We start from the raw sequence: 16,993 nt of genomic DNA on the forward strand, positions 1-16,993 counted from the left end.
CTCTTTATGATCTATGTAACAATTTGAATTCAGAAACACAGTGGGCCAGATTTTGCTGCAGTCTGACACCTTGCAACCTGTCCTGTTAGTTAAACTTACAATTCCACTTTTAGGTTTTAATTTTTTTATGCCCACAAAGTTGCTGGAGGTGCGAGCTGATAATGATGCAGTGAAAGCTGTGAGGCATCTGGGACCTTGGTGGACAACAGGAGAAGGAGTGCATCTCCTTAATCAGTGATATCAAAGGATTGGGAAATAAACAGAGAATTTACTGAGAAGGAGGGTGAATTAGAATGGGTGAATTTAATGCCATATCAGGTGCAGAAAGAGAAATAAAGCGAGGGAAAGAGAAATTAGATAAAGCGAGAGTAAAAACAAACTTTTTTAACATCTCCTAAAATAACTCACAACTTGATGGAATGAGACACCATACTTTTACTTTTTGGGCTGGAAAGATTGATTGGCAGTCAGTAAAAATAATCACATTGTTAAAAGGGTACTTATTCTGATAATTACTAGATTTAACTTTCTGTGACGAGTGCAATGAGCAATTAATATGCAAATTAAGCAACTTCAAGAAACTCATGGGGAGGTTAAGCGAGTGGCTGTTGTCACAAAGCTAGTGGAGGAGCAGTGCAAATTGTGAAGCAAACTGAGGTAATTCACAATTCATAGGGTATCTCTTCCTCACTACAATATGCACATTATTAACTAAAATAAAAGCAAAAGCAGTTCTGATGAAGGGTCACTGACCTGAAACGTTAACTCTGCTTCTCTCCCCACAGATGCTGCCAGACCTGCTGAGTATTTCCAGCATTTCTTGTTTGTGTTGCACATTAATAACAGTGTGTATCGTTCAGATGTTATTATTTTTCCAGCAAACTTTGGTCCAATGACTGATATTGAACACAGATAAATGGAAGGTCTTCCACAGTGGCAGAAATAAGCAGAGGAATATTTGATGCATATTATCAACTTAGCTCTGAAAGAAAAGAAAGTGCTTGCATTTATATAGCTCAGAGTGTCCCAAACTGCTTCACAACCAATCTGGTAAATTGGGCCATTGATGGTTATTAGGGATGCTTTGGTTAATCTGATTATTTGAAGAATCAGGCTGTTCTTGATTAATTGGGATATTTTGATGAATCAGACTGTCTTCGGTTAATTGGGATAGTTTGGTGAATTGAGATATTTTGCTGAATCATACTATTTTTAGTTAATTGGAATGTTTCAGTGAATTGTGCTGCTTTTGGTTAATTGGAATGTTTTAGTGAATTGGGCTGTTTTTAGTTAACTGGGATGTTTTGGTGAACCAGGTTGTGTTGGTTAATTGGGATGTTTTGGTGAATCAGGCTGTTTTTGACTACTTGAAATGTTTTGGTGAATCTGACTGCTTTTTGGTTAATTGGGATGTTTTGGTGAATCGGGCTGTTTTTTGGTTACTTGAAATGTTTTGGTGAATCTGACTGCTTTTTGGTTAATTGGGATATTTTGGCAAAATGGGCCTATTTTTGCTTAATTCAAGTATTTTGGTGAATCTGACTGTTTATGGTTAATTGGGATGTTTTGCTGAATTGGACTGTTTTTGGTCAATTGGGATGTTTTGGGGTAACTTGGATGTTTTGGTGAATCGGGCTGATTTTGGTTAATTGGGATAGTTTGGTGAAGCAGATTGTTTTTGCTTAATTCAGATGTTTTGGTGAATTGACTGTTTTTGGTTAATTGGGATGTTTTAGTAATTGGGGATGTTTTTATGAATTGGAATTTTTAAAGTGCATCAGGCTATTTCTGTTTATTGGAATGTTTTGGTAAATTGAGTTATTTTTGGTTCATTAGGATGCTTTGGTCAATCAGACTGGTTTAGTTAATTGGGATGTTTTGGTGAATCAGGCATATTTTTGCTCAATTCAGATATTTTGATGAACCTTACTGTTTTTGGTTAGTTGGGTTGTTTTGATAATTAGAGCTGTTTTGTGAATTGTGATGTTTTAGTGAATTGGGCAGTTTTTATTTAATTGGGATGTTTTAGTGAATCAGGGTGCTTTTGGTTAATCAGGATGTTTTGGTGAATTGAGCTTTTTTTGGTTAATTGGGATGTTTTGGTGAATTGAACTGTTTTGGTTAATTGGGATTTTGTTTTGAATTGGGCTTTTTTTTGGGTGGGGGGTGGGGTTGGTGCGGTTGAGCCGAGTCTCTAACCACTTCCTAGTTTTGGCTTTGCGCAGTCAATTTCTGGAGGATTTCTCACTTTCCCAGTTCTCGCAGTTGACGAGGAGCCTAGCAAGGATTGTTGTGTTTGATACACTTGGCATTTACACAGATGTTATTCGCGACCGAGCATTTTCACCCAGAATGGGATCAAGGATTCCGGGATTGTGGTTCTCTGGCCAGGATAGGGGTTGTCGATGGGGGCGTTGGGGTGGGGGGAATGTTTAAAGGGCTGCGGATAGGGGGGGATAGTTTGCTGAATTCCCGTTTGGGATGTCCCTTGCTGTAAAATAAACACATCCGTTATCCATTAACTTTGCAACGAGTTCTAGCCTCTCCCCCAGCCCGTGCTGCCATCAGCTTGTCTTTTGGGAGTGGGTTGGAAGATGCTTAAAGACATTGAAAGGTTTGTCATTGGGGCCTGTTTTAACCCTGCAATTTTTTTTTCTTTGCACTGGGGCTTTTAGCACAATTTTTAAATTGGGGAACAAAAAACCTGCACAGTGCCGATGTAGTGATGGTGTGCTTGTTTATCCCCGGTTCCTCAGATCATGTGGCTGATGTAAAAAATAGTTATTTGTGCGCAAAAGGGAACCAGCAGCCAAGGCTGAAGTCACCTGCGAGGAAAATCGCTCAACTCCACTTAGTAATGTGAAAGCAGCGAAATATCTGGCGGGCCTAGATAAGCAAGGCTACAGTATACCTTAAATATAGAATTTGTGTTGCTCCTTTTCTCTATCTCGGGTGACCCACAGACATAAACATTTTCTACAACGCAAGTTACAAAAGTAAACACAGCGGCTAGAAATCTGAAATGAAAACAGAAAGTGCTGGAAATACTCAGCAGGTCTGGCAGCATCTGTGGAGAGAGAAACAGTTAACGTTTCAGGTCGGTGACCCTTCATCAGAAATGCAAGTTATTTATGTTGCATGTGCACAATTCATGTGTCAATCCAACCTTTGTGTGTCATTAGCATTTACTATACTCGTATTCATACATGTATGACTTGCACACATGACTGTACATGATATTGGGTTTACTAGGAAATATATTAATGTACCGCCGTTACTGGATAAGTGCAGTGTCTTTGAAGGGACCTTGGGGACGTTTGTGTTTCTATCTTTCACTTAGTGTTTCACCATCCCGCTCCTGATTGATCTGTAAATTTACAGAGGTTTTTATTATGTTCGGGTACTATCTCTCATTCTCCTTGCTTTTCTGAGGAGGCATAGTTTAAAGTGATTGGTAGAAAAATTAGAGGGAACTGACTGCCTGAAAGGGTAGTTGAGGCAGAAACTCTCAACTCATTCAAAAGGAGTCTGGATATACACCTCAAGTGCCATAATCTGCAGGACTATGGACCAAATGCTGGAAACTGGGATTAGAATAGGTGGATCGTTTTTCGGGCCGGCACAGACACAATGGGCCAAGTGGCCTCTTTCTGTGCCTTTAAACTTTCTACGATTCTATGCTTGATGTACTCACCTTTTCTGTTGCTGTTACAATCCTGAGAGTTTGGGATTCCACTCCCCAACCTTTTTCTGAACTCTCTGTCCCTTTTCATTTTTCATTCTTCATTCATTTGGTTTTTTTTTTACCTCTGCACATTTCTCTCCCTCTCTTACTGTTTCAGTGCTCTCGTCATTCTTGCTACATTTCTGATTCTAACCCAGTCAATCCCCCCCCCCCATTCATTATAATATTCATTATAGTAACTTTGGCCCCTTCCTGGGTTCCTGCAGTTTTTTTAATGTACTACTTCGTGTCTCTCTGCTAACAGGGTGTATGTGTGTACGTCTTTCTGTGTGCCTTTGTCGCGTGTCTTTGTTTCTGCATATGCCTCTCACTCTATTGCGGGCGTGTGGAGGTCTGTGTGTGTGAGAGGGACTGCACGTCCGTCTCTATGTATGTCCCTCACTCACATACTGTGTGACTCTCAATCGCTGTCTCTCAGATTCTCCCCATGCCTTTCTCTCACACCATGTGCCTATCGTCTCTGTGTGTGAAGGTCTCTGCGTGTGAATCTCTCTCAGTTCGTGTGCCTCTCAGTCTTAGTCTCTCTCTGAGTCTCCATGTCTCTCTGTACCACTCTTTCTGCTTGTGTCTGTCTCTGTGACTCTCTCTCTCTCTCCCCCTCTCTCTATCTTTGCCTCTCTCACCTCACTGTCTCTCATCCCGTCTGTGTGTGTGTGTCTGTCTAGCTCTCTCGCTCCCTATGACTGTCTCTCTCCATGACTGTGACCCTCACATCCTCTCTGTTTGTGACTCCTCTCTCTGTGTGAGACTCCGTGTGTGTGGCTGTTTCTATCTCTTTCCCCTATATGTATGACTTTCTATGTGACTCTCTCTCCCTGTGTGTGTCTCTTTCTCTTTCTCCCTGTGATTCCCTCCCTCACCTCTGCTGTGTATGTGTGACTCTTTAGCGTTCTCTATGACTGTCTCTTCCCTCCTGTCTGTGTGTGTGTCTGCTCGGGCTTTTTGGGGGCGGTTTCTATCTTGCAACTTAATCCAGTGACGTCTGAAAGTGGGCCGGTGTTTAAGTGCTCACATTATTATACATTGTGTTCTCGTTAAAGGAGGACAGAATCTACTCACAACAGGCATTGAGACTGATTGTAAAGAGACTGACAGGAGACCTGGTGGAAATCCTGCAGTCTTTGAGAGAGAGAGAGAATGCGACAGCAGTGAGAGAGAAAGAGAGAAAACGGGACAAAAAAATTGATTTCATTGAAACTCACTGATAAGAGACCCAGATCTGTCAGCAGGGACGGTTATAAACAAATTTCGAACGGGACAAAAAAAAAACTTTTGAGAAGATTTTCTGCATCAGAATACTGGAGTGTGTAGAGATTTTTTTTGGACAGTGGAGACTGAGATTAACTGGGAGCCGGATAGGAAATGACCACTTCTGCTTGGCTCGATTTGGAGATGTGAAGAGTGAAGGCTTCTCCTGGAAGTGTGAGGCGTGTTCACAGCTCGGGTGCTGAAAATGGGACTGTTAGCCTCTCCCTGTACAATTGCCCTCCTCTCCTTCACCTTTTGCGTGCACAGGTAAGCGGAATATTTCACCTTCCCGTGCACTCCGGGTTCGTTCATCAGAATCCCAATTAACAGAGATTACACCGAGATCCGTAACTTGAATCTTGCATTTATTAAATCTCTTTATTACATAATAATTTATTAGTATTTAATATTCAGCATTTCATACAATTTAATGTCTAATTTTATAACCAATACAATTTTACATCTAATATTTCCAAGTTATTTGAATTTCATATAATTTGGTGCCTCATAATTTATTTTTTAAATTAACTTTTCACATTCTATATCAAAGATTTGTCCCCCCATCCCATATTTTCGGCAATTTGATGCAATCCCAGCGCTCATAAAGTCGGTTAAATTCGGGCATTGTTATGTAAGTGGTGACAAGGAAAAGTTTTTTTTTGAAGGGAACTTGTCACTTTACATAGTCTGATTATCAGAACGTTTCGCTTCAAACGGTAAAGTTAACATTCAAAATTGGTGTACAATGATTTGGTTAACTGGGACGTCCCGCCCCGAGCTGGGATATTATTCCTGTTGGTGTAGATTTATGGAATTTTAAGTAACCGAGTTCTGCCAAGCCTCTCAGTCACAATAAACCGGACAACCGGTTCTCTTGTCACCCCTTAAATGGGGTATGAAACCCCCTGAACCCCTGGGCTCCGCGAATATCGGGGTGGAGTGTTCACGGTATGCGGAATCAAAGCAGCGCGGGTCTATTCGGCCCATCGTGACCGTGCCAGCTCTTTGAAAGAGCTAATGAGCGTCGCTATACCCTCACCTTTGCGATAGCCCCATTCAATGTTTCATTTGTCACAAGTACATATCCAATTCCCTTCTGAAAGTTACAATTGAACCCGCTTCCTGCACCTTTCTAAGGCGGTGTATTTCAAATCTTGTCTCTCATCAGTCCTCAGGTTTGGGCTGAAAACCTCCCAAGCCCCTCTCTCCCTCCTGGGGACCTCTACTGAGCCCCGCTCGCTGTCCTGGTCTGTGAACTCTCCATAACCAAATCTCGGGGGTCACAGACCGATGATCCAGTAGCTTAGAGTTTATGCTGCCTTTTACTCCAATCTTTCAGTTGGTTAGCGGCTGTGTTAAGGTCCACAGAGCGTCTCTGAAGTCTCTCCTATCTACCCTTCACGATCGGTATTTTTTATCACAGTTTCTTAATTACTTCTGTCCCTGATAAGAAGACCCCGATTTTAACTTTAAACATCCCAATGAACCCTTCCCTTGATTCTTTCTTCGCTGTTGTTCATTTTGCAAACAGCAGTTTGTAAATGTGAATAAATTCGAATATCTCTAACACGTCCAAAAGGATCCATTCGGGTCCTTACAGGATAATGTTTAACCTTGATCTTCTATTCGCTGTCCATTGTCCAAACCTGTCATGTTTGGCATGTTGCGCTCGCATGTAACTTTCGCCAATTTAATATGTAATTAGAATTTTGCAATCTGCACACAGCCTCCTCCCTCCCTGGAATATTTAATACTTATTAATAGCTTTAACTCTGCGAGTCTCTGCTTTAACCCCATAGTCGCCAGCTTCCACGTTTCGAGCAATGAGATGATTCACAGGTAACCTTCAAATGGTCTCTCTCAGTCCCGTTCTCACCAGCCTATCTCCCTTCTCGCCCATCGCAGTCCTGTCTGCACACCGCACCGTCCCATAGCCAAGAGCCACCGGCCAGTCAGACACTCCGCAGCTGTCAGCTCATTGCCTCCAACCTTCCACCGCTCTCTTCAAAGCTCCGGGGGAGGCTTCTTATGTCACTGAAGACCAGAGAGAGCTGGAAATGATAACCATTGTGACAGCCAAAGAGAGGCAAACAGAGAGAGAGGGAGAGACTGGGGTGGGATCAGACCATCAGACAGCGAAGATAGACTAACATAAAGAATAGAACTAGATGCTTAGACAGGTTGGCAGAGTTATACTTGGACAAATAATGGATGGAAGGGGAGGGAGGGAAGGATGACTTGGGACATGATGGGAGGATAGAGGGATGGGTGGATTCTGGGTGGGGGATGGAGAGATGGAGGAATGACTGGATGGGTGAGTAATGGGTGGATGGAGGGTTGGCTGTTTATTATCGAGACAGGAAGGCAGGAGAATGGAGAATGGTTGGGTGGGTGAGTTGGTAGATTTATGGATGTTGGAAGACATATTTCTGCTGCAGAAACTAAAATGAGCAATTCCAGCAGGTTAAGGAATGATCGCCTGGTCCTATGAGGAAAGGAGTTCCTAGTTAATGAACCAAATAGCTGGGCAATTCCAGAATGATTTGAATGTGGCAAAACATTTGGACAAAATTGTATTTTACCTTTCTTGTGGTTTTGCCAGTGAGAGAGAGAATTTTCATTGTAATCCAAATTAAACCACTGTTACATAATACTGATACTCAAAGGACATCGCATTATGTACAGAGGGTGTATTGTATACCACAGATAATTGCAAGGTTATTTAATGTGTTTAATCATCTGCTGCGTATCTCATGTCATTAGAATTCCGGGATTAAAGATCCCAGTAGTCAAATGCTGACAGTTAGCAGTCCCTCTTTCATCTAAACCAAGGTCACCAGGATTATAACGCTTTTAATTCTGACATCACTGTGATCTGTATAACTCTGTCCTTTCCCTTTTCTTCTTCTGTGTTTCATTCAGTCTTTATCTTCTCTGTTTCTTCTCTCTTTAATACCACGACTATAGGGATATGCTGCCTGAATGAGTCAAATTCTGCTATTTATTGCATGCAAGTTTGGGAGTTTTTCTCGAGTTTTGGGGATGGAATTCCCCAATTCTACCTATTTTTCCATGTAAACTGCAAATCAGCAGTACTGTTGAGCTGTTGTTAGGACTCTGGTTGATAAGGTTGTGGGTTCGAGTCCCACTCCAGTGACTTAAGTACGTAATCCAGGCTGGCACTCACCCTACTGTACAGAAGGAATGCAACTCTGTCAGAGGTGCTGTCTTTTGGATGAAACATTAGACCGAGGACCAATCTGCCCTCTCAGCTGGATGCAATAGATCCTGTGGCACTATTTGGAATAACAGCAGGAGAGTCTCTCCCCGGTGTCCTGGCCAATATTTATCCCTCAATCAACATCACTAAAACACATAAACTTACCATTATTTAATTTCACATTTGTGGGAGCTTGCTGTGCACAAATTAGCTGTTGCATTTCTCTAGATTACTTCTAAAAGGTACCTCATTGTCTGTAAAATGCTTTGAGACATCCTAAGATTATGGAAGGTACTGTAGCAATGGCAGTTATTTTTAACATTCATTCTTTATACATTATTTCTGCCACTCAGAGGGTTGCAATATGCAGTGTGATAATATTATGTTTTCAACCCTTTGTATTCCTTTTATCCTGGCTCCTCATGGGGTTTAGGCACTCCTGAATGGTAAAGTGATCATGTGAGCAATGTTAATACAGATTTCCCTCTCTGCCTTTGCCGACAGGGTTTGGTGTAATGAAATCCTTGGGTTAAAGATCCCATTAGACCCCGTCCTAACCGTGAACACAGTGTGCCTAACACTCTCAAGCCTGACTCGCCGTCAGTTGGAAGTCTGCATGAGGAACCCCGATGTGACAGCTTCTGCTATCCAGGGAATCCAGATCGCCATCCACGAATGTCAGCACCAGTTCCGGGATCACAGGTGGAACTGTTCCAGCCTGGAGACCAAGAACAAGATCCCCTATGACAGTGTGATCTTCAGCCGAGGTACAGAATTATGCCGGTGTGTTTGTGCGTTTGGAAAGCTTATTTACCCATTTTATTCTGTATTATCAACTGGCTGACAGTTATATCCTTAAAGGTACAGTGCCTCTCATTCCGTTTTGTGTAAGTCCAGTAACCTCTCCATGATTGTAACCTTTTGGGATATTCTCCTTATTCCGGATTATTAAATTAAAGCTGGGACTAGTAGCAATGAGCCCTATCAAAGTACAGGTGACCTTTGACACAAGATCCATTACTTGCTCCTCATCCACTGTTCCATCCTCGTAGTGGCTGCCCTCTATTGCCAGTTGAAGACTTGTTGTAATTGCTTGATGAATTCTCTCTCATAAGTTTGCTTTTCCTTTGAAATCAGCTTTTTATCAATTTCACTATAGTATAATAATCTTTATTTATATAGAGAAAGACTTGCAGTTATTTGTGCCTTTCATGACTTCAGGATGTGCCAAAGCACTTTACAGCCATTGAAATAGTTTTTGAAATGTAGGAAATGCAGCAGCCAATTTGTGCACAGCAAGCTCCCACATACAGCAATGTGACATGACCAGACTATCTGTTTTAGTGATGTTGATTGAGGGATAAATATTGGCCTTAACACCAGGGAGAACTCCCCTGCTCTTTTTTGAAATAGTGCCACGGGATCTTTTATATCCACCTGAGAGGGCAGACAGAATTTGAGTTTAATATCTCATCCAAAAGACTGCATTTCTGCCAGTGCAGCACACCCTCAGCACTGCACTGGAAGTGTCAGCCTAGATTTTCTGCCCAAGTGTCTGGAGTGACTGTCTTCTAATTCAGTCGGCCACATCATCAATGTATTGTCCAGAGATTCCCCCCCCACTTACCTTCCCTTCCGACTTCAAGGCGAGAGTGCAACCATTGAGCTGCGACCGAACCCATAATTTATGCACTTTTGAATTTTTTTTTAGTGCTAGTTTGGTTAAGGAATGCCAGTACTGGAGAAGAGAATGGAATACCTTTCCACTTTGGGTGCCAGTATCAGAATCGAGGGTTCCCAGGCCAGGTAGAGAATAGTTGGGGAGTAATATTTCCTCCATGCTATTTCACCCTTAGAGCAGCACTCCATACTGCTCTAGGGTGAACTGATAGCTCATTTGTGCCATCTTGCACCAGTTTCCTGCTGCAGTTCTATGCCCACAGGAACTGGGCCAAAATTACTGACAAACCCATTTCACATAGGATCCTTACAGTTGGTACAGTTGTGAGACAGTCAGAGAGCTGAAAAAGATCTATCCCACCATATTCTCTTCCTAAACATTTCCTCCTTTTCAGATGCTCCTTAAAATCTAACTCTTTTGTCACCTGTAGTGGCGTAGTGCTAATGCCACTGAACTAGTAATCCAGAGGCCCAGGCTAATGACCTGAGGACACGCTTTCAAATCCCACCACGGCAGCTGATGGAATTTGAATTCAATTAATTCATAAAAATCTGGAATTGAAAGCTAGTGTCAGTAATGGTGTCATGAAACTATCATCGATTGTCCTTAAAAACCCATCTGGGTTGCTAATGCCCTTCAGGGAAGGAAATCTGCCATCCTTACCTGGTCTGACTTACATATGATTCCAGACCCACAACAATGTGGTTGACCTTTTTAATTGCCCTCTGAAATGGCCTAGCAAGTCACTCAGTTGTCAAGGGCAATTAGGGATGGGCAATAAATGCTAGCCTTGCCAGAGATGCCCACATCCCACGAAAGATTAAAAAAAAGCACCCTGGGCGTTTTACTATGTTAGAGGCGTTACATAAGTTCAAGTTGTTGTTGCAACCAGTGGCAGGGGAGGTGGCAGGTGGCTCACATGCCCTTGGGCCAATTGAGGCTCTTAAGTGGCCAATTAAGTATTTTACCAATGGTGGATGGCCACATCGGCACCTGTGAAGGCTGCCCAGTAATACCTGGCGGCCTCCTTGTGGGCTAGTGGGGGGGGTTCTCCTCATCAAGCACCCTGTGCCCCTTGGAGGGTGGCCCCAGCAGTGTTGGCCATCCTCGCTGAAACATCTGCCCTGGTCTATTGTTCCATCCCCACCCCACTTCCCAGGGCCTGGCCGATTGTCCCTGGCGAGGCCCAACCCATCTTACCTTTTCCGAGGTCTGTGTCCATCGTGGTTCCTCTCACTGAGTGCAGTCTTTATTTATTTTATTTATTTATCCAATTCTCTTTGAAGGCTACTATTGAATCTGTTTCCACCACCCTATCAGGCAATGCATTCCAAATCCTAACTACTCGTTGCATAAAAAGTGTTTCCTGTGTCGCCTCTGGTTCTTTTGCCAATCCCCTTAAATCTGTGCCCTCTGGTTATCGACCCTTCAGCCCTTGGAAACAGTTTCTCATTACATCTCTGTTTCAACCTTTCTTGATTTTAAATGCCTCTATCAACTCTCCTCTTAGCCTTCTTTGTTCTAAGGAGAACAACCCCAGCTTTTCCAGTCTATCCATGTAACTGTAATCCCATATCCCTGAAATCATTCCGGTAAACCTCTTCTATACCTTCTCCAAAACCTTCATGGTCTTCCTTAGATGTTGTGCCCATCATTGGACACAATACTGCAGCCAGGGTCAAACTCATTTTTTTTTTATAGGTTTAACATAACTCCCTGGCTTTTGTACTCTGCTTTATGAACTGCTTGGTTAACCTGTCTTGCCATCTTCAAAAATGTGTGCACAAACACCCGTGCTCTCTTTGTTCTACCATCCACTTCCACCATTTCTCCTTCTGTGCAATGAAGTCATTCGCAATTACTGCTTAGCAAGTTGTATTCCAACACTGGCCACTGGCAATGTAAATATTGCATGATGCCAAAATGAAAAATATAGAAGACCTTAGGATTAGGGAACCATGGATGACAGGTGAAATTGTGAGACTAGCTAAGAGGAAAAAGGAAGCATACATAAGGTCTAGGTGGCTGAAGAAAGACGAAGCTTTGAAAGAATTTCGGGAATGTAGGACCAATCTGAAACGAGGAATTAAGAGGGCTAAAAGGGGTCATGAAATATCTTTAGCAAACAGGGTTAAGGAGAATCCCAAAGCCTTTTATTCATATATAAGGAGCAAGAGGGTAACTAGAGAAAGGATTGGCCCACTCAAGGACAAAGGAGGAAAGTTATGCGTGGAGTCAGAGAAAATGGGTGAGATTCTAAACGAGTACTTTGCATCGGTATTCACCGAGGAGAGGGACATGACGGATTTTGAGGTTAGGGACAGATGTTTGATTACTCTAGGTCAAGTCGGCATAAGGAGGGAGGAAGTGTTGGGTATTCTAAAAGGCATTAAGGTGGACAAGTCCCCAGGTCCGGATGGGATCTATCCCAGGTTACTGAGGGAAGCAAGAGAGGAAATAGCTGGGGCCTTAACAGATATCTTTGCAGCATCCTTAAACACGGGTGAGGTCCCGGAGGACTGGAGAATTGCTAATGTTGTCCCCTTGTTTAAGAAGGGTAGCAGGGATAATCCAGGTAATTATAGACCGGTGAGCCTGACGTCAGTGGTAGGGAAGCTGCTGGAGAAGATACTGAGGGATAGGATCTCTTCCCATTTGGAAGAAAATGGGCTTATCAGTGATAGGCAACATGGTTTTGTGCAGGGAAGGTCATGTCTTACCAACTTAATAGAATTCTTTGAGGAAGTGACAAAGTTGATTGATGGGGGAAGGGCTGTAGATGTCATATACATGGACTTCAGTAAGGCGTTTGATAAGGTTCCCCATGGTAGGCTGATGGAGAAAAGTGAAGTCGCATGGGATCCAGGGTATACTAGCTAAATGGATAAAGAACTGGCTGGGCAACAAGAGACAGAGAGTAGCAGTGGAAGGGAGTTTCTCAAAATGGAGACGTGTGACCAGTGGTGTTCCACAGGGATCCGTGCTGGGACCACTGTTGTTTGTGATATACATAAATGATTTGGAGGAAAGTATAGGTGGTCTGATTAGCAAGTTTGCAGACGACACTAAGATTGGTGGAGTAGCAGATAGTGAAGGGGATTGTCAGAGAATACAGCAGAATATAGATAGTTTGGAGAGTTGGGCAGAGAAATGGCAGATGGAGTTCAATCAGGGTAAATGCGAGGTGATGCATTTTGGAAGATCCAATTCAAGAGTGAACTATACAGTAAATGGAAAAGTCCTAGGGAAAATTGATGTACAGAGAGATTTGGGTGTTCAGGTCCATTGTTCCCTGAAGGTGGCAACGCAGGCCAATAGAGTGGTCAAGAAGGCATACGGCATGCTTTCCTTCATCGGACGGGGTATTGAGTACAAGAGTTGGCAGGTCATGTTACAGTTGTATAGGACTTTGGTTCGGCCACATTTGGAATACTGCGTGCAGTTCTGGTCGCCACATTACCAAAAGGATGTGGATGCTTTGGAGAGGGTGCAGAGGAGGTTCACCAGGATGTTGCCTGGTATGGAGGGCGCTAGCTATGAAGAGAGGTTGAGTAGATTAGGATTATTTTCATTAGAAAGGCAGAGGTTGAGGGGGCACCTGATTGAGGTGTACAAAATCATGAGAGGTATAGACAGGGTGGATAGCAAGAAGCTTTTTCCCAGAGTGGGGGATTCAAATACTAGGGGTCACGAGTTCAAAGTGAGAGGGGAAAAGTTTAGGGGGGATATGCGTGGAAAGTTCTTTACGCAGAGGGTGGTGGGTGCCTGGAACGCGTTGCCAGCGGAGGTGGTAGATGCGAACACGATAGCATCATTTAAGATGTATCTAGACAGATACATGAATGGGCAGGAAGCAAAGAGATACAGACCCTTAGAAAATAGGCGACGTGTTTAGGTAGAGGATCTGGATCGGCGCAGGCTTGGAGGGCCGAAGGGCCTGTTCCTGTGCTGTAATTTTCTTTGTTCTTTGTTCTTTTGTTCTTTGGTCTGGTAATGGAATCAACATTCTGGTCATAAAATCAGAACTTTGAGCCACAATTCCTACTGATGCTGTTTCTCACTGAATCCCACCAATCCAGGTATGATAGGAATTGAACTGGTGTGATATAATAATTAAAAACGTCAATGAGAAGCTTAATTGAGCAGTGCAGGACAATACTAAAGAAGTGTATTGCATTACATAGTTATTACTGTTGTAAAGCATAAAAGACCTGCATTTGTATAGCATCTGTTCATGAGCTCAGGACATCACGAAGTTCTTTACAGCAAATTAATGTATATGCAGACATGAATTCTCTGATATTTGTACTTGTGTGATGCCTTATATCCAGGCACACACAACATCTCTTTTATTCATTCACAGGATGTAGACGTCACTGCCAAGGCCAACGTTTATTGCCAATCCCTAATTGCCCACGAGAAGGTGATGGTGAGCCACTTTCTTGAACTGTTGCAGTACATGTGGTGAAGTACGCACACAGTACTGTTAGGGATGGAGTTCCAGGATTTTGATCCAGAGACAGTGAAGGAATGGTGATTATGGTTCCAAGTCAGTATGGTGTGGGGCTTGGAGGGGAACTTGCAGGTGGTGGGATTCCCATGCATCTGCTGCCGTTGTCCTTCTAAGTGGTAGAGGTCATGTGTCTGGGAGGGGCTGTTGAAGAAGCATTGGCGAGTTGCTGCACTGCATCTTGTCAATGGTACACACTGCAGACATGGTGTGCCGGTGATGGAGGGAGTGAATGTTTAAGGTGGTAGATGGGGTGCCAATCAAGCAGGCTGCTTTGCCTTGGATGGTGTTGAGCTTCTTGAGTGTTGTTGAAGCTGCACCCATCCAGGCAAGTGGAAAATATTCCATCACACTTCTGACTGATATATATGCATACAAACAGTGTCTGATGTATGCACACGTGGTGCTTGGAACTGCTCTGATAGTGTTGTAAACAATTGTGGTTACAACTTTTGGTGCCTCTTTGCTTGAATTTGACAGAATGAATAATTAGGCCTCCTCCTTTTCTAGGTGAAGTGAAATAGATTGGACTCAAACGTCCTACAAATTATTTCCTGATTGGATAGTTCCTTGACAGGAAATCAATAGCAACTTCTATTTAGATAGCGCTTTTAATGGTGTAAAACTTCCCAGGGCGCTTCACAGGAGCATTCTCAGACAAAATTTGATACCGAGCCACATAAGGAGACATTAGGACAGGTGATCAAATGCTTGGTCAAAGAGGTAGATTTTAAGGAGCATCTCAAAGGAGGAGAGAGCGAGGTAGATTGGTGGAGCAGTTTAGGGAGGGAATTCCAGAGTTGAGGGCTGGAGGCTTGGCTGTCAATGTTGGAGCAATGAAAATCGGGAATGCAAAGAAGGCCAGAATCCATACACACGTGGAAATCTACCTCCGTGATTAGAGAATGTTGTGTTGGGTGTAGGTCAATGTCGTCCACTTGCACTGATCTCAAACTCGACCTGGTGTGAAATCTCATGTTGCAATGTAATTGCACTGCAATATTCCAAGTTACGCCCAACCCACAGCCAAAATATACATGTACTGTACTTTAATCTCACTCCAGGCTAAACATTGGGTTTGGCATCTTTGTACAGATCCAAGTTAAATCAACATTTTCTTGATATACTTCTTATATACTTAATATTGTCCATCTACCTTTTGCCTGTTTATGCATTTCCCTCCTCTGCCTTCCCATTTCGCACTAAGTGATTCCGCTCTCTTTGGTGCACATGTTCCCTGTTCCTCATAACCAGAAGTGACAGATTCCTTAAATGTTTAATTCATTTTCCCACTTTCTGCTGTTGTCAGTGCATCCGTGCGTGTGTGCCTGTTTGAATTATTTGTTAGTCTGAATTCTCACTCCCTCCTACATTTTCAACCCCATCGCTTACAAAAACTAAAAATAGCCCCCGTTCTGAGGCCGAGGCATTGCCCCAAGGTCGAGATGGGATTTAAAAATTGGGAGGGGAATAAAAAGGTGGTGCAAGAGAAATAATAAAGGAGAAGTGAGCAGAACACAGGACTGACTCAGAAGCTGTTTCCACTGGTAGGAGGGTTGGTAAAATAGAGGACACAGATTTAAGATAATTGGCAAAAAATCCAAGAGGGGAGCAAGTTGTTATTTACACGGTGAGTTCTAGTGATCTGGAATGGCAGATTCGATAGTAACTTTCAAAAGGAAGTTAGACATAAGCTTGAAAAGGAGATATTTGTAGGACTATGGGGAAAGAGTAGGGGAGTGGGATTAATTGGATAGCTCTTTCAAAGAGCCAGTAGAGACACAATGGGATGAATGGCCTCCTTCTGTGCTGAATGATTCTACAAACTTGCATTTATATAGTGCCTTTAATGCAGAAAGACATGCCCAAGGGGCTTCACAGAGCCACAATCAGACAATAATTACCACTGAGCTGAATCAGGAGATATTAGGAAAGGTGACTGAGAGCTTGGTCAAACAGGGTTTTAAGGAGCATCTTAAAGGAGGAGAGAGGCAGCGAGGCCCAATTGTGTCAAAATTCTCTCCCTCTGATTTCAGAAGACTTTAGTGCAAAAAGCACAGACCCAACTCCATCCTGCTCTCCTGATCTGAAGTATTTACAGCCGAGTTCTGACTGCGACACTACTTTTTTTTTAAAAGGGGGAATCATGCAGTGCTGGATTTATTTATTAAATTTCCCTTGTCCTTGAAGTTGAGCTGGGCAAGTTCTAATTTGCAGCAGTGGTTATTTGGAGTGTTTCCAGCTGTTGGCGGACACCAGGTTCACTGCTAAATTATTATCTCCAAATAAAAGTGCCAGGACTTGTCGGGACCCAACGGGTGCGGCTATGATCCGCTTGGGGCTCCAGGGAACTGCCTTCTCTCAGCTGAATGCTATGAACTGTCTATCCACAGAGCAATCATATATACAACAACAACCTGCATTTATATAGCATCTTTAACATAGTGAAACGTCCCAAGCTGCTTCACAGGAACGTTATCAGACAAAGTTTAACACCGAACTGTATGAAAAGATATTAGTTCAAGTGACTAAAAGCTTGGTCAAAGAGATAGGTTTTAAAGGAGGAGAGAGAGGTGGAGCAGGTTAAGG

At 43.0% G+C, this 16,993-nt stretch overlaps 1 protein-coding gene across 2 annotated transcripts in view; it reads left to right on the forward strand.

Annotated features, from left to right (window-relative positions):
- Window positions 1–16,993, forward strand: part of wnt10a (wingless-type MMTV integration site family, member 10a) — an 80,379-nt gene that overhangs the window by 15,285 nt on the left and 48,101 nt on the right. The window contains exons 1-2 of one of the 2 annotated variants that reach the window (XM_068034471.1): window positions 4,813–5,260; window positions 8,718–8,980. In XM_068034471.1, the coding sequence (XP_067890572.1) occupies window positions 5,199–5,260; window positions 8,718–8,980 (325 nt within the window). In that variant the 5' untranslated portion in view covers window positions 4,813–5,198. Of the gene's footprint in view, window positions 1–4,812; window positions 5,261–8,717; window positions 8,981–16,993 lie in introns of those variants that run through there. The other variant, XM_068034472.1, reaches the window with a different exon arrangement.

Source organism: Heterodontus francisci, chromosome 7, assembly GCF_036365525.1.
Source record: "Heterodontus francisci isolate sHetFra1 chromosome 7, sHetFra1.hap1, whole genome shotgun sequence".
In the NCBI taxonomy this organism is placed as follows: domain Eukaryota; kingdom Metazoa; phylum Chordata; class Chondrichthyes; order Heterodontiformes; family Heterodontidae; genus Heterodontus; species Heterodontus francisci.